Raw genomic sequence first — 22210 nt, 5'->3', positions numbered from 1 at the left:
ATCTAAGTTGATTTCAGGTAAGAACTGGAAGAAAAAAAAAAAAAAAAGAGCATTTGACTGAATTTGCCAATTCACCTAAATGCCAAAGGGAAGAAATCAGCAGTGTCTGCTTTTGCGATTCTATTTTCTCTTTTATCTTGATTGAGGACTTCTTGTTCTCCTTCATTGTATTTGTTTCTCTTTCTTGTATCAATAAGTCTTCTATTTCAATTAAAAAAAGGGTTTTTGGGGTGGGGCGGGGTGTGTGTGTTATGAACCATTACCATGAACTTATTGTGTGTGGCAAAGACAATAGTGACCTTCAAGCTCTCCTTGAGGGTATGGTTATTAAGTTAGTTGGTCCTCTGGGACAAGTGATTAGGGATTTTGTTACTCTTATGACTTGTTTAGTTTGCAGAATAGCTATTACTTGGAATAAGATAGAAATATAGTGAAAATTTTGAGAATGTAGGTAATATTATGTTCCTTATTATTTGATTCAATATGTAAGACAAAAGGAATATAAATTCCCATGGTGAAATATTCCTTGTATATTCCTTGTTATGGACTCATAAAAAGTTTCTCATTTTTATTTGCTATATGGTATCAACATAATTTTTTGTATAACTAATTGCAACTAACCTATTTCTACTAATCTATTCTTAAGAATAGACATTCCATGAACCAAATGTAGCGGTAGGATTTATGGAAGGAAAGAAGAAAATGGTCAAAAAGCTGATGCTGAAATCGGCATGTAATATTAGGTTTTTTTTTTTGGTGGGGTTTTCCCATTTTCTTTCCTTTTTTCTTTGGGATAGCGTAGAGGAAGGAATAAGGTGGGTAAAAATTTTATGGTATAAGGATTCAATTGGAAATGTCTTAGGGTTAGGGGATCATAGGAAATTGAAAATGATTTGGGAAGTTTTTGTTAGGTTTTCTCCAACGTTTTTTAATGCAAGATACACTGCTTGATCGGTTGAAGGGATGTGGTGGTCAAGGGTATTGGTATTTGGGTTTCAATGAACGGTATTATCTCCCATCTTCTAGTTTTCTTGGAGAATAGTCGGGGATGCTTAGTGTGCTTCTGGAGTTGATTGCTAATTTGCTAGTAGTGGTTTCCCAGTCCATGGTTCTTATAGGCTTGCTTCCCTTTGGGACAAGTTGTATGCTATGTATGTTTTTGCTCAACTATGTAGTAGGTTCTATGGGGGATTCTAATGTTGTTAGGATTCTTGAGAAACAAGAAATGTTCCAAGTTTAATTCTAGTTTGTATGGCTTTAGTATGTTTTTTAAGGAATGTGGGTTATGGGAAATCTTGTTGGATGACACTTTGTTTACTCGGTTGACTAAATGAGTGCGATTTGTGATTAATTGTTTGGATCGTTCCTTTTTCTTGTGGGGAATGGGAGGGCGAGTTTCCTAATCTCTATTAGGAGGTGCTTTTTGCAGCTGTGTAACATCATTTTCCTAAAACTGTAGAGTCCTTTACAGTTTGGTGGACCTACTTTAACATGACACTTTTTTCACGATTACTCGGAGACGGTATAGAGCGAGTCGATGAAGGTCTTTTAGGAGTTTTATGGTAATGGGGTTGTTCATAGGAGCATTAAATATTTTTTTGTTACTTTCATTCTAAAAAAGAATCTTTCTATCACGATGAATGACTTTTGGCCTATTAAGTTGTGACTAGTCTGTATAAGATTATTTCTAAGTTTCTTGCTCATAAGTTGAGTTTGGTTTTGAGTGATACTATTTCTTATTCTCAAGAGTGCTTTTCTTAGGGTAGGTAAATTTTAGGTGTTTTGGTGATGAATGGGTGATTGAGGATGTGTGTAGGAGCCATGGTTGTAAATTTCTGCGAGATTGTTGAAATTTCTGCTTTCTATCACCTTTACAATCGAAATGGCAGTCGAATTTTGTCTTACAAAATTTCCATCGAAATTTCAAGGAATCATCCGAAATTTATTGAAATCTCTAAATTTAAGTGCAACTTGCCAAAATTTAACTCTAGAATGAAAAATTATTGGAATTCAAATGTGACATTTAAACACAAAGTGAAATTGCTCTCTCAATTTATCCTTTTTTTATCTAAACAAAATATTATTAATATTAACAACAGCATTTTTTATTTAACTATCTATGTTTAAATTATCATTATTTTTATAATAAATAATATTTAAGTTATTTAGGAATTTCATTTATGTTAATTGAAAATGTTTAATACGAATATTACAGTACAACTATTGCACTTCATATAGAACATGTCTTTCATTGATGTATTTAATTTATAGTATATTAGTTCTAAAACTTGCATTACTTTGTATACTAACAATTTCTTAATTACATAAAAGAATTCCATGCTTTACTACTAATTTCCATCATTTTTAAAAATTGAAATAAAAATTGTCACCTGAATCAAAGGTTCCATCAAAATTTCTGTGCTTTTGAAGCTTCGAATTTTAATTGAAATCTAAATTTAATACCTTGGTAGGAGCAAGAGTAAGGAAGTTAACCTTTAGTTGGGTTTTTGAGAAGCATATGATTGAGTTAGTTGGAGTTCTCAAAAAAAGTTTTTATTAGGAAGAGCTTCGATTATCGATGGAGGAGTTGGATTAGGGGCTTCTTGCCTAGTTCTTTCCCTGTCATTATTAATTTCTTTGTCATTAATCATTATTAATAGGGAACATATTAACCTGAATAACCTGAATAAAGCCATCTTCTACTTTTCCCAATAACCCAAAATCTCACCAACAAAAAAATCATATGCAGTTTGTGGGGCCAGATCAGGCCTCCTTATCTGTAGCAAGGCATTCATATCATATGCAAGGAATTCATGTCATGGTTTTGAAAACAGGACCGGTGACTGCCTCAATTAGTTAACTGGGTCAGTTGGACTGGTTGGTGAACTGGCTAGTTGAATCCAATTTGGGCTGGTTCGCACTGATTCATTGTTTAGAAAGCAAATGATGAAATGGGAAGAGAGGGAAAGGAAAGGAAAATGGGCAATTTGTGGAAGAATTATCAGAGTTCCTCACAAGCTTCTCTTGCGCAACTGCTAAGGTTGAAATTAATAGATTAGAGGCTACTTGTTGCTGACTCATAAAAAAGAGACATTCTAATAGGAAAAGTAAAAATAACATATTGTCTTCTAACAATATTCAAAAACACATTTTGGGTGTTTTGCATTAAACTTGCGTGCTGCCTAACCTATATGCTACAGGTTTATGAATACATCTGATCCTCCAAGATGTGCAAGGAGATCATGAAACATCTCACCATCTCACCTGGAAAAGTAGTGCTCGCTAAAGCTCACTGCCATTCCGAAAATCCTGCTGTTCAGTCATTCTTATTTTTCACATTTTCTTGAAGACATTAAGCTTAAGCCTCATGAACAGAGGAAGAATTTACTACAAAAGTCAAACTTTGGACTAAGATTTGTGTAAGAGTTTGACTGATGATACACTGCCTAATTTTGAAGGTCTTGCAAAGTTCTCCTTGCTTTAAGATGAACTATGGACGAGTTGCGAAGATACTGGAAAATATTTTTAGTAGTTTTGCCAATTTGCTGGTGATTTTCGAAGACAGAATAAAGCAAAATGGAAAATGTCATATACAATTGTTGAGTTGCTTTTGAGTAATTGGATCTAGGTTTGGTTACCTGAATTGAACTAGCAAGTTAACTGCGATGGCTTGTTTGTGGGTCTACTGTTATAGAATTTTTTAGATATGGTCTCATAAGCACTCTCCACTGTCATAATGATTGAGATTTCCTAATGCATTGTGGTTTTATTTGACCTAGTACAAATGGGAGCATGAATATATGATTTGAGAAAATTGGCAGAGGCACTGCTTTCTTATGTCACCAAACTTTTCAGTATCACCTCTGAATGGTTCTTGCAAAATGCTGTAGCAGATCAATTTGAGATTAGCTCCTTCTTTATCTTCCGATAAGGGTTGATAATTTCACAACTTTAGAACTGAGTATGAAGCCCTCATGATCAAAATATCAAATACTTTTGTCTTGAAAATGATTTTTTTTTATCCAATCTCTCTCTCTCTCTTACATTTAATTTTTTTTTTGGTTTGGAACTAACTGCAATCTGTCATTTTCAAAGTTACATGGGCTGACTATAAAAACTTGGGGGAAAGCAGTTGTTGCCGAGTAACTTGAAGCTCTAGTTGCAATGGTTCTGTTAATGCTTTTCAACAAAAAAAAACTTTCGTGTGATAGGCTTGTACTGCCTTACATGCCTTAATACACTTTGCTTTTGCCTGTCTCTCTGCTTCTAGTTTATCTTCTAATGTGTGCATTTCTTTCTTATCTTCTCTATCAGTGTGCCCATCTCTCTCTTTGTACAAACACCTGTGTGCACGAACATACATACACAGCCTTACTTGGATAGGACTGATTAGTTGTTTTGTGCAGATTTTTCGAATTCTGATGGGGATAAATGTTCGTGTTCTTCTTATACTTCTCCTCTTGGGCCTTGGAGTTGTCTTTTATATTGGAGCAAGAACATCTCCAATTATTGTGTTTGTCTTCTCAATTTGCATTTTCAGCTTCCTTCTATCTATATATCTTACTAAATGGGTGCTGTCAAAGGATGAGGGACCTCCTGAGATGGTCCAGGTATGTCTATTTCAATGTTTGGAAGTTCATATTTTTTTTTTATTTGTTCAATGTAAACACATACTGTTAAATTGCATTGTTCTTCATCAATTGTACTTTGATTTCACGTTCTTTATTATGCTATTGAACTATCTATTTATAAAAAAAATATTTTCCTTTTGGTTTTTCTTGCCGATTTTTGTTAATAATTTTTATGGCATCAAATTGTCATCTATTTGCTTTCTTATATATAATCTTGGGTCATAGTTATAGTGTAGTTGAGGAAACAATGAGAAGGTACAGAAATCTGTAAACAAGACAAGTTTCTTTCACTTTTTACGCAGTTGTGTGCTTCTGGAAACTTGCTATAAAAGCCCTGTTCACCACAATGCATGTTTGCCTGGGATCTGAGGTAGCATTGATGGATGGAATAGCATGAAATGATTAATGCAGCCACTCCCATGAAAGTGTTCCTCCCCACCCCACCCCCCCCCCCCGGCGCAGTTATTTTAAGTAAAGAGGAGAAATACAAATGCTAGGGGACAAAAATTCGAACGACTAGCAATAAACTATTACAAAGGAGATGCTGCCCAATCCTTTTGTGGATCTGTTAAAGAAATAGCCAATAGCCAAAACTCTGCAGAAGCCAGAGCCAAAGGAGAAGGAAGAAAGACAAGTCCATCCTGCAACAAGGAAAGCTTGATCGTTAAATATCATCCACAAAGCCCACATAATTGCAGATCTCGTGTAAAGCTACAGAAGTTCCCCTTTTTACTCTGCCAAAGTCCTAATCCTCAATGTCAAGATGGCATCGACAAAGACAACCTGGGGAGACGCCCAAGTCTCACCAGCGAGGATGAAAAGATTACGCCAAATCTGTCTGGCCACTTGCCAACAAAGAAACAAATATTTGCTTAATTCATTAGAATTGAAGCACATGATGGAAATATATCAGACTAATTGCATTATTAGGCCTCCTCAAATGTAGAATTGAGGTAAGACTCTGTACATCGTGCTCTCCCTATATATTTGGTTGCCATGGGAGCCTTGAGCTTTGGGTGTTACACATGCCCTTTCACACAAAAGTCCAGATGAAAGCTTGAAACTTAGAGGGAACCTTGGCCTTCCAAAATTCAGATCACTTTCTCCAAAGGAAAAGGAAGAGAAATTGCATCTTTCTTCAAATGAGTCAAAAAGATTATGAAAAAAAATACAAGAATTATACCTAAGCCAAGAACGACTATCACTCTTGAGCATAAGGATCAAAAGAATCAAGAATCACCACCAGTTAACGAGTTCATCCGCTTCTTTCATTAATATTATGGAGAAATTGGAAATCCCATGAGAGAATTTCCCTCCAAAGTTAAGCAAATTACTTCTCCCTCTCCCTCTCCCTCTCTCTCTCTCTCTCTCTCTCTCTCTCTCTCTCTCTCTCTCGTGGGAGGAGATGAGAAGTGCACGACAGTGATCAAAAGGAAGACTTTTGACCTGGTTCTTGAAGGCGGGAGTGTCGACCTCCTTAGAATTGCGGAGCATAGTTGTTAGAATCATATGATTCATGATTATATTCATATGATTCGTATCAATTGCACTCCAAATCAATTCAAGACTTACAAGAGAATCTAAAAACAACTGAATTGTTGCTGAGTCTATCAATTACCTTGTGAATCTTTCAAATAGATCCAAATCCGTCAATTCACTCGATTCTAGACTTTTCATATCCCACAGTCCTAACTAGTCTAAAATCCTTAAAACAACATTTTTTTTTTTATTGGTTTTACATTTTATTATACACGATTACCTTCCATTCCTTGTCTACATCAGTTCTGTGCTAAAAAAGAGGAGAAAATAAAACTTTGCCTTATGTTGCGTTCAAAAAACCATTCTTCACTCTTGGAAGAGTATGGTTTTCACTCATGAGTAGTGTTCAACCATTGAGAAGAAGGGGTAGATACTCTTTGGCTAAGGCGGTATTAATGTTTCATTGTGTTGGTAAGATTCAAAAGTTGTTTTTTTTTTTCTTTTCTTTTTAGTAGTTTGTTCAATTATTATCAATTTATAAAGCTATTTTTTTTTTAATTCAAGAAAGAATACGAATGAAAATATTATTTTTTATGAAAATATTATTTTTAAATTGTCGATAAACACTAAAATTTCAGTTTTTTTTATTACTTTTTCTTGATTCCTTCCCTTAAATAGCGTAAGGTTCATTCTTTTATTAATATTTCTTGATTCATTCCCTTTTCATTTGTCTAGGGAAAGCATACACATGAATTATGATTTTTTTATTGTCAAAATTTAAATGTATTTTACTAATTTTCTTGTTTATGTAACAATATATGCTTTTCATTTAGATTTGATTTTGGAAATTTGTATTGAATCCTACGATTCAATTTGTTTCTTGATTCTCAATTCCAAAATTGGAATATTTCTTGTCATGATTCAAATCTCAATTTGACTACTACGTCGCAAAATGTTGAGGGCTAAGAGTACTTCAATAATCATGGAGATAGGCTAGAATGATCAAGTGGTTCCTTGCACCTTGGGAGCACTTTTGGGTGTTGAGAAGCAAAAGACCCACCATGATGCCTTGGTATCATCAAGTGAGGAGCAAGGACAAAACCTTGTTGTTGCAACTGAATGTGAACAAACATTGTAATTACCTTACCTTAACATAAACAAACAGTGGCAAATGGAGAAACATCACCTTTCCAAAAGGTTGCGACTCGAAGGGTTTGCAATATCTTGCCTTCAGCATTTAAGCTTGGTTGACAAGTGATTCTCTCTTCAAAGAGGAAGTCCAATGCCTCTGCACACCGGGAAGGATGATGTGAACCAACTCACAAATGGAGAAGAAGAAGGTGCCCTTCTCTCTCAAAGCTGTCCTGACTTTGACTCGACAAGAAATTGTGTGTTCCTGCCCCATTTTGGTAACTCCATGGGGATCTCCTTGGTTGTCAAATAGAAACATGATTGTAAGGGTTGGGGACGATGGCTGGAGTTATGTACTGCTCTTCTGACCATTGGTTTTAATTTTCTGGGCCACAAGTCAGGCTCAAATATTTCTCTGCCTTTGGAGACCTTGGAGCAAGCTTCAACTCGAGGTTTGGTAGCATGACTGTTGGCTTTTCTATTTGGTTTCTCACCCCCTCAAGCATCTAACCCTGGGCCTCTTCTCGACCCCAACCCACTTCCTTCACCTCTTTCAAGCTTCACACATGCCTATTTTGTGCTGCGAAGAAGACGTTCAGTTTTGGGGAGGCTGCTACTCTACAGGAACCCCTCACACAACAAGATGGAACTCAGGAAGATGAGGATGACTTGAAGTTGGAGTCCACCAATTCTCAGGCTGGCTATGAACCAGGTGTTAAATTTTCACAAAATTGTTGAAATTTCCGCTCTCCATCACCCTCGAAATTTTCATCGAAATTTCAACGAATCATCCGAAATTTATTGTTATTTTTAATGAAACAAAAGATTATTACAAGGGCTTTTGTAATTAAACTTACAATAACATTTTATTTAATTATTCATGTACAAGTTATCTTTATTTGTATAATTAATATATATAATTTATTTATAAATTTGATTTAATATTAATATTTAATGCACATATTATAATACAAATATGTTTAATACTCATTATTTTACAAATATGTTTAATACACATTATATTACAATTACAACTATTGCACTTCATACACAACATAGATGTATTTAGTTTGTAACGTGTTAGTTATAAAACTTACATTATTATGTCTATTAGCCATTTCTAAAGTTTCATAAAAGAATTCCATGCTTTACTATTAATTTACATCATCTTTTAAAATTGAAGTTGAAATTGACATCGAAATAGAATTTCCATCGAAATAGAATTTCCATTGAAATAAAAATTTCCATCGAAATTTTCATACTTGAGCTTTGAAAGTTTAATCAAAATTGAAATTTAAGACCTTGGTTATGAAGGCGTTAGCTTCAGCCTCCAGCACTTGCTTGGAAGTTATGCAGGACAGCCCCCCTTCACCCAACTTTGAGATGTTGAAAGGTTTAGACTTAGAGATCACTTGTTTTAAGGAGCATGTATCTGATTGGGTTTTCCAGAAGATGAAGTTGGTTAGTTAAACCATTGGAATGTCCTTTATGAAACTGTTCGATGAAATTGAAAAAGGAGAATTATCCTAAAAAAACCATGGGCAGTAATAAGACGATGGTCACCAACAGGGAGTTAAAACGATTGTACATTTAATGAATTACAAAAAAGTAGGAGGATACAATGATATGGCAGATGCCAGCGGGGTCCTATGGTGAACTCATGTTAAGGAAGCTCATCTCATGGAAGGGGTCTCAATTACAGAAAAAAGGGACTTTAATCATGTCCTTTTTTCAAAGACTGGAGAGATCACATTGTCTTCACTATTTGATTGATGGTTGCATGCAAGTAGCTTCTTTGATGACCTCCCTCAACCTTCCTCTCCCTCTGACTAGTTTCTCTGATCGGCGGCTGACCTTTTCTCCACTGTATCGACCCTCAAAGATTCCATTGTGTTTGATTCTCTCCAGGATGATGTTGTGCAAGAAGCGCAAAGGGCTGAACTGTTAGAATTTGGGTCATGCGAAATTTTCTTGGACTTCTTTGACCCTCTCAAGCAGCATGCTTTATCCTTATTGGCTGGAAGAGAACCCATTAGTAATGTTATTTCCTTGGAAAGGCACGTGGCTGTGGCTTTTCCATTTATAGGCAAAGACAACATGAGTTATATGAATTGGAGTTTTACATTTTTATATAGATGATTTCATGATTTATATAATAAAATTTATTGTTTATGATATGTAAAAATTATTTCTATATATTTTAAAACAATGTTTTAAAAGGTGTTCCTGCCTTGATGCGTTTTAGGCATAAAACATCCTAAGGCGTAACTTAAAATGCAGGACTCTTAAAATGCGTTTGCCTCTAGGGCTTGAGGCGTACGCCTCTGGCCAAAAGGCGCGATTTTTACACCTCAGAGGGGAATATGTATGCCTTTTGGGAGCAGACATAATAATGTTTTAAATATTCAAAAAAAAAAAAAAAAAATCAAATAAGATCTGTTAGGGCTTGACGAGCGTCAACCCCTCCCCCTTGATGACTGAAGCTTTTGCACAGAGTTCTTCTCTCTTCCAACCTTTCATCTGTCTTCGACAATTCCCTCCAACCTTTAGTCTCTCTCCGACGACTTGGTACAACCTTTCATCTCTCTCTGGCGACCCCCTACAGCCTCTTAGCTTGCGCAGAGGTCTTCTTTATTCCAGCCTTTTGTCTGTCTTCAATGACTCTTTCAAGCCTTTTGTCTCTCTTCGAAGAAGCTTCCACGGACGAACGATCCTGTCTCACGACCTTTGAAAACATTTCAGATGATCATCTTCGCGACTTCTATTTCATTCCATTAGCGACAACTGTTTGAGGACCTATCTTCCACTGCATGACATCTCTCCCATTTCATTTGATGATTATTCGACAAAAGGAGATCACGGTGTCCGAGAAAAAAATATGAGAGAGAGAGAGAGAGAGATGAGAAGATTCAAGAGATGCTGAGAGACGAGAGTCAAGAAAGACAAAAGACCAGAGAGATGTGGGACTGGGAGCTGTGGAGTTTATATATAATATATATGTAGGGACACGTGGTTCTTTTGAACGAAGAAAAGCACACATGCTGAGATCTGAACTTGAAATACTGACTTTAGCCCCACTTTAAGTTATATAGAGTTTAAAACTATATAATTTTTTTATTAAAATAAATTTTATATAAAGATTAATATTTATAATTTATTTATATATATTTTTAATAAAAAAATAAATTCCCAAAAATCTTACGCCTTAATGCCTTGCCTTATCAGGGGTAAAACGCTTCGCCTTACGCCTTTCCCTTTTAAAACAATATGTTAAAATAGAAATTAAACTCCCAAAAGGCTTATGCCTTGCCTCAAGTAAAACACCTCGCCTTATGCATTTGCCTTTTAGAACACTGCCTACCACTGACTCCAAAATTTCAACAAATCTATGCTAGCTCTCCTATTTCAAACTTGTTGGTATGAAGATAGAATACCTTTTCTTATTCGAGCGTACTTCCAACTCCAAGAACTTTCCTTTGTGGTTCATTTTAATTGCCACCCAACATTTATATATATAATTTTATTGAATAAAATGCTCCAGCCTATAGAAGATCAAGGACAAAGTACACCCCATCTCACAGACAATACAGTGCGGTCCGCTAACTTTTATGTTAGTATCCCTCCTTTCATGAACAATACCCCCTTTGTCAACCTTTTCCAGACGTAGATTGAAAGTCTTGCTTAGTCTTGCTTTCAATCCGCATAGACATGAAGAGATTCCCCTCCATGCCTACCATTGATGAATTCCATGGGAACAAAAGAGGAAAGAACAAAGAAGAGAGCAAGAGTGTGTCATTTCTATGGAGAGAGTTGGGTATGCTCAAACTTGATAGAGGCGTTCTTGCTTATACTTTTGAGGCTTTGGGAGGGGCAAGGTCCATAAGGATGCTTACATATTGTGGAATTATTTTTTTTTTCGCTTTCTTTTGGGGCATATCGTTGGAAAGGAATGGATGCATTTTTTGTGGATGCTCTTTGACTTGACATTCATTTTGCTTTCGGATATACGTGATTTCTTGCATCACTTCAGGCTTTCTCCTTTGGTTGCTTCAAGGGGATTTGTTTTCTAGGTTTTCAAAGAGATTGGTTCTTTGTCTACCTTTTCTTTTTCTCTAAATATTTTTTGCCCTATGATTTTGGAGGATATCTTGTCATTTTTATTTTTATTTTGTTTTTAAGGATAATTTGACCTTTCCTAGGTTGTATTCTCTTATTATTCTTTCTTTCATTGTAAAAAAAGTATCAAAGGGCTTAAATAGAATTTGAAACAATCAGTCAATTAGAAGCTTGTTGATTTGAAGTATGTTATAGTTCTTCATCATACCTTGTGGTGATTTCCTAAATTTTTAGCAATTTCTAACTAAATAATTTTTTCATTGGAAAGATGCCCATGTAAATATATGTTGTTTTCAAAATACATGTTAGAAAACATTAATTTGTGCTGGATTTGGGAGTATGGAGTTTGAACCATGGATTTAGTATTCTCTGAATTAAATGAAGTACGCAATTGTTTTGAATTTTGTTGAAATCTACATTAACCCAAATATAAAGCTTCACAATCACAACCATGCTCCTAAATGCAGCAGAGATGTATTTTATCCCAAAACATCAACATACAACTGATACATTAAAAAAGGTATTGGACATGTGATATGTCATTAACATGTCAAGCTACCTGCTACCTTACTGAAGTATGTGTCACATATTCAATGAGGATCTGACATGTGTTGCTATATCATACGATAATACCCTTTGGAATTAATGAGCTTCATAGCTATTCTTGCACTTGTCCTAAGGTTATTTTAATGTGCTAGATATCAGATGCTATACGCGATGGAGCTGAAGGTTTCTTTAGGACCCAGTATGGGACGATATCCAAGATGGCTCTTTTGCTGGCATTAATTATCCTAAGCATATACTTGTTTCGTAATACAACTCCTCAACAAGAATCTTCTGGCCTCGGAAGGTGGTAACAAATTTTAATTTCATATTTAAAGCAATCTTCCCAATTCTGAAATTCTGTCTGATTCTTTGTTTTGATGGTGCTGTTGCAGGTCGACATCTGCATACATTACTGTTGCTGCTTTTCTTTTGGGGGCCTTATGCTCTGGTATTGCTGGATATGTTGGGATGTGGGTGTCAGTGCGTGCAAATGTTCGAGTATCTAGTGCTGCAAGACGATCTGCAAGAGAGGCATTGCAGGTTTTATCTCTTTCAAGTTCTTCATCAAGTGGAAAATGTTCACTATGCCAAAATTTATGATAAAAAAATTATTTGCAGGTGGCTGTTCGTGCTGGTGGTTTCTCAGCCATTGTTGTTGTTGGCTTGGCTGTGTTTGGTGTTGCAGTCCTTTATGCCACATTTTATGTTTGGTTGGGGGTTGATTCACAAGGTTCCATGAAGGTTACTGATTGTAAGTATTGCTTTTTCTATATTCTATAATTTATTATTTCTGAGACCACCAATTTTGATATAGTAAACAAATTTATGATTTTTTCTTTAGTGTCATATATTTGTTAGCATTGATTATTTTTAAAATAGGTCTTATGAAGTTGGTGATATGCCAGAATTGACTGTATTGTCTTTATGAATGGAAATGAAAAACTCAATTAGCGAGGCATGTTGCTGCACTTAGAGAGTTGTTTAATCATTTATTGCATATTGACTGAACTTTTGACTGAGATAACTAAAATGTTATGTATAGAAAACGAAACTTTATTAAGCGAAGGAGGAATGTACAAGGAGCAAGGACTAAATTTTTGAGATAGATAGGAATTTTTAGGGTTTCAATTTATGGAAAGTTCAATTTTGATCTGATGAAATATTGGAAACTCATAATATATTATGGGAATTATGAATGAAACAATGGTAAATATTGGAATGGATGATTGTGAATAATTTAGGACAAAATAAAAAAAAAGCTTCCAATTTTGCTTCTTTTCTTTCCAATTTTTATTTCCCAAAATTTGGCTCGTGTTCACAGAATTTCACATTCCAGAAAATTTATGAATAGGCTGAAATTTTTGCAAATAATAGACAGAAACCCAATTTGTTTAAGGCTATGACAAGGAGGGAGAGTATTCTTCCATGAAAAAACAAGAAGGAAAACAATACCTCAATGAAATACGAGAAATCAGTAATAAATCCATCCAATCACGCTGAACATAGAGAAACAAATGACACTAAAAATACCAGAAGAAAATGCCCATAACACTGCAGGAAAAGAGCAAATCTTCTCCCAAATCAAATGAACATGTAAAATATGATCCTGAAAAATGTGAGCATTCTTCTCCAATTAAACCACTAAAAAACAGCAAAAAGTGCACATCGTCGTAACCTCTGAAAGATATCAATAAGAGGGCCTCCACAAAACTAGGGCACACAGTGTACTCACCAAACAAACCAAATAGTTTATTCCATAAAATTCCAAGCCATGGAACAATGCAGAAATAAGTGAGGACGAGACTCATCACTAGCATAACTCATCATACACTCAAGATATGAAACCTTGTAAGTTCTTCTAATCTGCAGCAGATTGCCGGTATTAACTCTATTTAGGATGGCCATCCACACAAACCTTAAACTTGGAGAGTGCCTTAGGCATCCACAAACAATTAGCTATTTGAAGATGATAATTGAGTAACTCCATTGTGCTTTTGACTGCCTTTAATTGGGACCATAATACATTTAAGAAGTATTTGTTGGCAGTCTTTATGTAAGTTGAAAGAGAAGGAAAGAGTTAATAGTTTATCCTTTATATTCTTAACGGAACTTATGGAGATGAAATTATGTTACATACGTGATACAAGTCATAAAATTAGTCCTGTGAGAGCCAAAGTTCTCATGAAAGTCCTGATCTTGATAGGAGCCTTAGTCTTCCAAATGATAACTATATTAGCGAAAATATTTTATGTGACCTTTTATGCGTAGAATAGTTTTATTTGCATAATAATTTATATTTAAATGATCTATGAACTTCATTTATGCTAATTCAAATATGTTTAACTTGATTATTGTTTCGTTATTGCACCTTATATACACATACTTGTCATTGATATATTTTACTACAATATTTTAGTTCTAAATCTTGCATTATGATATTTGTCAACAGTTTCTGAAATTTCATAAAAAATTTCATGCTTTACTACTAATTCCATCATTTTTTAAAATCAAAATCAAAATCGAAATTGAAATTGAAACTGGCATTGAAATTTTCATCCAGATTTTTGCACTTTTGATTCTTTAAGCCTTGAAAATTTAGTCAAAATTGAAATTAAAAGCGGGATAGTAACTGCTACAGTAATTGGGCAGTAAATCTGTCCTAGTTGGCCTTCGATTTTTTTTTTTTGGATTTGGATGCTTCTGCTTCACATGGACAATTATTTGTTAGAAAATATGATGGGGCTCCTATTCCACTTAGAGATTCCCATGGAAAGTCTTGCATTCAGAAGTACCAGATTCTAATTGAAGAAATTTTCTCAGGTGTGCCTAGGGGTGCAAGTTGCACCCAGGCACCTGAGCTAGTACTTCGGGTATCATTAAGCTATGCAACCTGCATTAGATGCATGCCTTTGGACTAGATGTCAGTGGATAAAAAGCATGTCTGATGCATATTGCCCTTTTTTTTGTTTTTGTTTCTGTATCCAGCAAAATGATTAGATTTACTTGTAAAATCATTCAAATAACATTTCGTTGAGAATTTACATGTAAATAAGGAAACACTTCCCATTTAAGCTTAATGAAAATACCTAAAAAAGTCTCTATCTAATATACCTTCTTTTATTATTAAAAAAAAAACTTAAAAAATTTCCCAAAGTATAGAAAGTTTTTCCTTTCAAGAGCAAACTTAAAATTTGGAATTTCTAACTCTCAATTTCAAGTTTGAGGTATCCTTAGGCTTTAGAAAAATTTAATGTTCTTTAAAGTGATTAGAAATTAAATGCTTAAAAAAAACAATAGTTCTGAAGGCCTTTGCTAAACTTTGGTCAACTGCACATGTCAGTATGTTACGAAAAATTTTGGAGTTTGGATTTGGTCAATCCTGCAGATTTTGGTGCCAGCCAGAGCTCTGGCATGTGTTGAGCGGCTTGAGCCTGGTGCTGTGGGTGTGAAGTCCTGAACTGCATCAGTAAGCCAGATCATGCAAAATAAATTTATTTGAAGGCTAAAGCCAAGAAAATTTATCATTACATTATAAATTAAGAACATGATTTTGGATAGACAAGCTAGTCATCATTGTGCACTGATCTAAGTGATTGCACATAGCTAGAGCATAGTGTGGTAGAATTCGAATGTATCATTTATATAGATATTTTGTTAATTTTTTATGGATTTGAAATTTATTTTTTAGGTGTCATACACTTCTAGAATAAATGTGCACCTCTATGCATGCTTCTGCCTTGTTCCCGACTCCTAGGCCCCCAAAACCCTTCGCGTGGAATGGTGGGATACTCTCAAGGCTGTCTCACATTGTGCATCATAATATTGGACCTCCGGGGCCATAGGAAAACCATCATTTAGTTTTAGTTTACTCAACAGGTTAGGTTATGTGAGCTTCCTACATTTCCCATGGTGGCTAGCCTACATTGTGTCATGCTGTAGTACAAGGTCTTAAATTTCGATTTCGACTCAAATTTTGAAGCTCCAAAAGTACAGAAATTTCGATTTCAATGTCAATTTCAATTTCAATTTAAAAAAATAATGGAAATCAGTAGTAAAACATGGAATTCTTTGTGAAACTTTAGAAATAATTAACAAACATAATAATGTAAGTTTTAGGACCAATATATTACAAGTTAAATACATGTATGTTGTGTATGAGGTGGAAAAGTTGTAATATAGTATGTGTATCAAACATATTTGTAAGATAATATACAGTAAACATATTCATCTAATACAAATAAAATTCATAAATCATTTAAATATTATTTATTACACAAATAATGATAATTTAGACATAAATGGTTAAATAAAATGCTGTTGTAAGTTTTTTTTTTCATATAATTTCAAAAGCATTTGTAATAATATTTTGTTTTGATAAAAATAAGTAAAATAAATTAAGAGAGAAATTTCATTTCACTCCAACAACAACAACAAAACCAAGCCTTAAGTCCCACTAGGTGGGGTCGGCTATATGAATCTTTTTCCGCCAATTTATGCAATCATGGACCATTTCTTTTGACAAGTTCAGGATATTAAATCCTTACTCACTATCTCCTTCCAAGTTATTTTAGGTCTACCACTACCCCTTCTACTGCCTCCCCCCTATAGTAATTAACTCACTCTTCCTCACTGGTACATTATGCGGCCTACGTTGCAAGTGTCCATACCATCTGAGTCATCTCTCCCTTATCTTATCTTTTATAGGAGCTACAACTAACTTTCTGCGAATATGTTCATTCCTTAATTTACTTTCAATGTTATACCACTCATCCATCTAAGCATTCTCATCTCAACAACTTTTACTTTTTGGATATTATGTTTCTTCGTTGCCGAACATTCTTATCCATATAGCATAGCTGGTCTTATAGCTGTCCTATAAAACTTCCCTTTCAATTTTAAGGGTATTCTACAATCACAGAGCACACTTGAAGCACTTCTCCATTTTACCCAACCTGCTTTAACTCTGTGCATTACATCATCTTCAATTTCTCCTTCAGCTTGCATAATAGATCCTAGGTATCGAAATCTACAAGTGTTATTTATTTCTTCATCATCAAGTTTAACTCTGTCTCTAATATTCCTCCTATCATTATTAAAATTACATTTCATATATTCCGTCTTATTTCTACTTATCCTAAAGCCTCTAAATTTTAAAGCTTCTCTCCATAATTCTAACTCAGCCTCTACTCCGTCCCTAGTTTCATCAATTAATATAATATCATCTGCAAACAACATACACCATGGAACCTCCTTTTGAATACTCTTAGTCAATTGGTCCATCACTAAAGGAAAGATAAGGACTCAAATTAAATTTCGAGGAAATTTCATTGTATAGTTAAAATTTCAACAAGTTTCACCAAAATTTCGAGATTTCGATAAATTTCGGGATGATTCATTGAGATTTTGACAGAAATTATGCAAGATGGAAATCAACAGCCATTTCGATTTCAATGGTGACAGAAACCAGAAATTTTGACAATTTCGTGGAAATTTAAGACCATGCTGTAGTATGTATGTGTTCAACCAGTTTGAGAAATCCCTTATTGTGTTGCAGGTTTTTCTTCTTCGCTGAGGTAAGGGAGGTTTTATAAACAGTTTATACCAGTGGGAAGGGTGCATTTGGAGCTACTTGGTAATTGCTATTTTCGTATAATAAAAACTGACAATAGAAATGCATGTTTTATGTTTTCTCCTTTCCTCCCAGGTCAGTCATTTTAACAACTGGGTGCAAGGCTCCCCCTCAGCAAGTTGTTTTCTGAAATCCAAGCGACTAATGATGGTAGAAGCCTTGGCTTCAACCCTTAGCTTCATTCTTCACAGACCCTAAAACCATTAACTCTCCTAGGAAAGAAATTGAATATTTTGAGTAATATACTTTACCTTTACCGATAAAAAAAGAAAGAAAGTGAATATATATATATAGAAAAAATAAAGAAATTTATTAGAAACAGTGAAAGAATACAACAAGAAAAAAAGGATAATGGCAAGGAGCAGGGATTGTTTGGGGCTACTTATGGAAAAAGACTTCCCTGAAAATATTATGGAATTGGGGAAGTGCTGATAGTAAGTATTGAATTGGAAAAATGCTGAATGGCACAAGTACTATTTGCTTGTGTCAAAAAATTAGTGTTGATTACAAGTACCCACAAAATACGTGGTGTTTGGATGCTCACTTTTATTATAGGTGCTGTATGAATTTATTGTAATATTTCAACATATAATTAATATTATAATACATAACTAAAAAAATAATAATTATTATATTTTGTTAATAATATTATTAGCAAATAAAATTACATTTGTAATTAGTATTTTTTAATAAATGTTTTTCTTTAAAAATTTAATTATTTCTAATTAAAAAATTAATTAAGATTTAAACTAACAATTTTAATTAAAATTACTGTCTAATTAACAATTAAAAATTTTAATTAACAACATTTAATTAATTTGGTAATCAGTCAAATTGACGAATCTAGTAGACCAACCAGATTTGACACATAGATCTGGTAGGAGGTTGGCGAGGGTGGAGGAGGCCGGCTAGGGTGGAAGCAGTGGTGGCCTGAGGATGCTGGCAATTTGGTAGGCTAACTAAATATGAAGCGAGTCTTCTGACAATTTGTGGTGGTGAAAGTTAGGAAGAAGCCGTGCGAGGCGGAAAGGCAAAGGCCATGGTGAAGGGGGAGGCAATGATGGAGGCGCAGAGATGTGTGCAGGATGTGTGCAGGAGCAGAGTGGGAGAGGGGCAGAGACGACAATAGCTTAGAGAGAAAAAAAGTTCCATCATGCTCATAAGTTCTTAAGATTTACAAACTTGCCATCGCCTTTGAACAATAGCTACCTGTAAGTAGCCAAATTGCTTTTGAAAAGTTACCTTTTCTTTTTCCCCAAAAAATGGCTTCGAAAAAGTACTTTTTACCAGTGTTTTAAAAGGCTCGATCGAGGCTTACCTCAAGGCAAGGCATGCTCAAGACGCCTTGAGGTTCAATCTAAAATACCAAATTCCAAAAAGGCTAATGTGTTACATACTGAGGCTTACACATTTTACAAAAAGCACGCGTTTTGCGCCTTTTTAGTTGAGGCTTACGCATTTTGGGTGTGTGATTCTCAAGTTAGAATTGGTTAGAAAATTTTAACTACATATTTGTACAAAAGGCATGTCATAATATGAGTTTATTTCTAAAACTCTTGAACATCAACCTTTCCAAAATAACTGGACTTGTATCTTATGTCATGAAAATTGTTTGAACTTTGTAATGGTATAGCTATCTCTTGTCATGATTTAAGTCATGTATTCAAGTTAGCAATTTCTGAATGGGCAACAAGTATTTTGCGAAGTACATCTAGTTCTTCTTTTTTACATTAGATTTGTGATTTTATAAATTTTTTACTTTATTTTAAATATATATAATTTATTTAACAAATTTTTATCTTAAAAAGCAAATTCTCAAAAGGCGTACGCCCCAAGGCCTTAAGGATTATGCCTCGCCTTTTGAGGGTTAAAACGCCTCACCTTACACCTTCGCCTTTTAAAACATTGCTTTTTACAAAAAGTACTTTTTTGTGCAAGCCAATGATACTTTTTTGAACAAGTATTTATTTTAAGTCATAAGCACTGTTAGTGCTGTTGTTAGACTGGTTTCAAATGGGTGCTAAGATATCCTCTCAAAACAACAGAAAAAGTACAAACCAGAAAAAAAAAAGTTTACAAATCATCTGAGCAAAGCAACCCAGTCTACTCCATAGCAAGTTAGGAGGAGCACCCAAGTTCTTAAAGATTCTGATATTTCTCTCCATCCAAATGCATCAAAAGATGACAAAAAGTGAGCATTGCAGCAAAGACTATCTCCTTCCCATCCAAACTCCAAACCCCTTAAAATGTCAAAGCATAGAATGCCTCTAAGGAGGGATTATACACCCAATTCTCTCCAAAATACCAAAAACTTCGCTCCAAATTATCCTTGAGAAATGACCATGTAAGAACAAATGTGATCTGGTCTCTACTCTTAAAACAGAGAACACAAACACTAGGTGATAAAAACTCAAGTCTGCATTTCAGAAGCAATTCATTGGTATTTATTTTTTCCATGATCTCTGTCCACAAAAAGGCCTAAACCTTAGAAGGGGATTTGGTTTTCCAAATGAAAAAGTAATGGGAAAAAAGGAGTAGCATTAGGAACATGAGTCAAATAAGAAAAGAAAGATTTACAAGAAAAATCCCAGAAGAATCTAAAGTCCAAACGACTGTTTTGTCACTCCCCAAGTTGGAGTTGAAAAGCCTGAAATAGATGAAGCACATTGAGCAAAGGGGAAAGCATGTAGGTTTCTCTCTCAGTAAAGTTCATGTCAAAATGAATCCCAAAATGCCTACTCTCTTGGGGGTGTAAGTGCAAATGAAAGGAAGTAGAGATTGGGGAATTGTGAAGAGAAGATAATTTTTAGAGACAGGCATTTGTAATAGCCAAAGGAGCCTCCCCTATCCAATGATCCTCCTAGAAATTAGATTTTCTCCCCATCATCAACAGAGTGTTGAAATGAAGGAAAAAATCGTGATAGCTCGACACAAATTTTCAAGGACTAGAATAGGTAATATTAACCCAACTTTAGCATCTCACCCATTTTGAGGCAGTCCAAATGTACTATGAATTACCTTGTGCCAAAGACAATGAGATTCTAAAAGGAAGCACCACAAGATTTTCCCCTGCAAGGAATTGTTTTTAAACACCAAATCTCTACCTCCATCCCCTTTGGATCTACTAGTAATCGCTCAGAAAACAAGATGATCTCTATCACGCTCATTGACTCCCTACGACAAGAAACCCCTCATCAATTTCTCTAATCTATGAGCCTACCCTCACAGGAATTTGGAAAAGGAACAGGTAGTGTAGGTGGAAAGTAGAAACTAGAAAGACAAGCATGAATAAGAGTAATGTGGTCCCTAGTTGTACTTCTTTTTCTTCTTAATAAAATCTTTTCTTTTTGGATCAAAAAAGAAAAAGAGTAATGCGGCCCCTAAGAGTGAAAAAGCCTCCTTTCGACCAATCCAACCTCCTAGCAACTCCCTAAAAAATCTGGTCTCAAAAAGGATCAGGAGCAAGGTTACCACCTAAGGGGACACCCAAATAAGTGAGATGGCAACTAAAAAGACTAGAGTCAGCTAATCTAGCAAAAATGACTTGGGTTGATTCCATTACCCACAATGCCACTGTTAGAGAATTAATCCTAAGACTGACACTTTTTCAAACACTTGCAAAATAGTTAAAATATTGGAAAAGCTACCATATCTTCCGAAAGAAAGAGTGGTGTCATATGCAAATTACAAATGTGATATTAGAAAATACTTGTGGCCTACATTAATTCCTTCCACCAAGCCTCTATTAATCATTCTACTCAAAGCATGAGCTTTAATAGTGAAAAGGGGAAAGAGGATTTTTCTGGTTTATATCCCTAGAGGGCACTAAACCAGGGTTTTGCCTCCCTGTTCACTAGAACAGAGAGACCATAGGCGAAAAGCTACCAAGATGATCTTTCTCATAGTCACCGACTCCCGACCACAATAAATTCGTCATCAAGTTCTCTAATCTATGAGCCACTCTCACTGGCATTTTGAAAAGGACAGGTAGTACAAGGGGATGGAAGAAAGACAACAGCGAATAATGCAGCCCCCAAGAGTGAAAGAAGCATCCTTTCTACCCATCCAACCTACTAGCAACTCTCTAAAAACTGGATCTCAAAAAGATTCAGCAGTTTTCAGTAGGTTTACACTTACACCAGTTACCACCATCTAAGGGTACACCTAAGTGAGGCCAACTCAGAACAGCACAATCAACTAACAGCAAAAGGAATCAGGTTGATTCCAATACGTACAATGCCACTCATGGAGAAATTAATCCTAAACCTGACACTTTTTTGAACACCTGTAAAATAGTTAACATATTGGAAAAGCTACCATATTCCCCAAAAGATATAGAAAAGGTGTCATCTGTGAATTGCAAATGTGATATGGGTATGTTCTTGAGGCCCACTTTAATTTCTTCCACCAAGCCTTAACAACCCTTTTATCAGTCGTTCTACTCAAAGCATCAGCCACAATAGAGATGGAAAGAGGATCCTCCTGTTCTAGATCCCTAGAGGCACTAAACCAGGGTTTATCCTCCTCGTTCACTAGGACAGTGAAGACTATGGATGAAGGCGCTCCATACCCTCCTAATCCAATTCTTCCATCTTGCTCCAAAACCTTTTCTGTCCAGCACTCTATCCTAGAAATCCCAACTAACATGGTCATAAACTTTTCAAAATCAAATTTCAAA

General features: G+C 35.1%; 1 protein-coding gene across 2 annotated transcripts in view; it reads left to right on the top strand.

Moving 5' to 3' along the window:
* LOC131158005 (pyrophosphate-energized membrane proton pump 3) overlaps positions 1–22210 on the top strand; it is a 71319-nt gene that overhangs the window by 6143 nt on the left and 42966 nt on the right. For both annotated transcript variants that reach the window (XM_058112548.1, XM_058112549.1), the window contains 4 exons: positions 4407–4610; positions 12056–12207; positions 12296–12443; positions 12522–12654. In XM_058112548.1, the coding sequence (XP_057968531.1) occupies positions 4407–4610; positions 12056–12207; positions 12296–12443; positions 12522–12654 (637 nt within the window). The remainder of the gene's footprint in view (positions 1–4406; positions 4611–12055; positions 12208–12295; positions 12444–12521; positions 12655–22210) is intronic.

This window comes from Malania oleifera, chromosome 6, assembly GCF_029873635.1.
Source record: "Malania oleifera isolate guangnan ecotype guangnan chromosome 6, ASM2987363v1, whole genome shotgun sequence".
NCBI classification, from domain to species: Eukaryota; Viridiplantae; Streptophyta; class Magnoliopsida; order Santalales; family Ximeniaceae; genus Malania; species Malania oleifera.
Note: the sequence above shows the minus strand (reverse complement) of the source record. Positions and strands in the feature narration are given on the sequence as shown.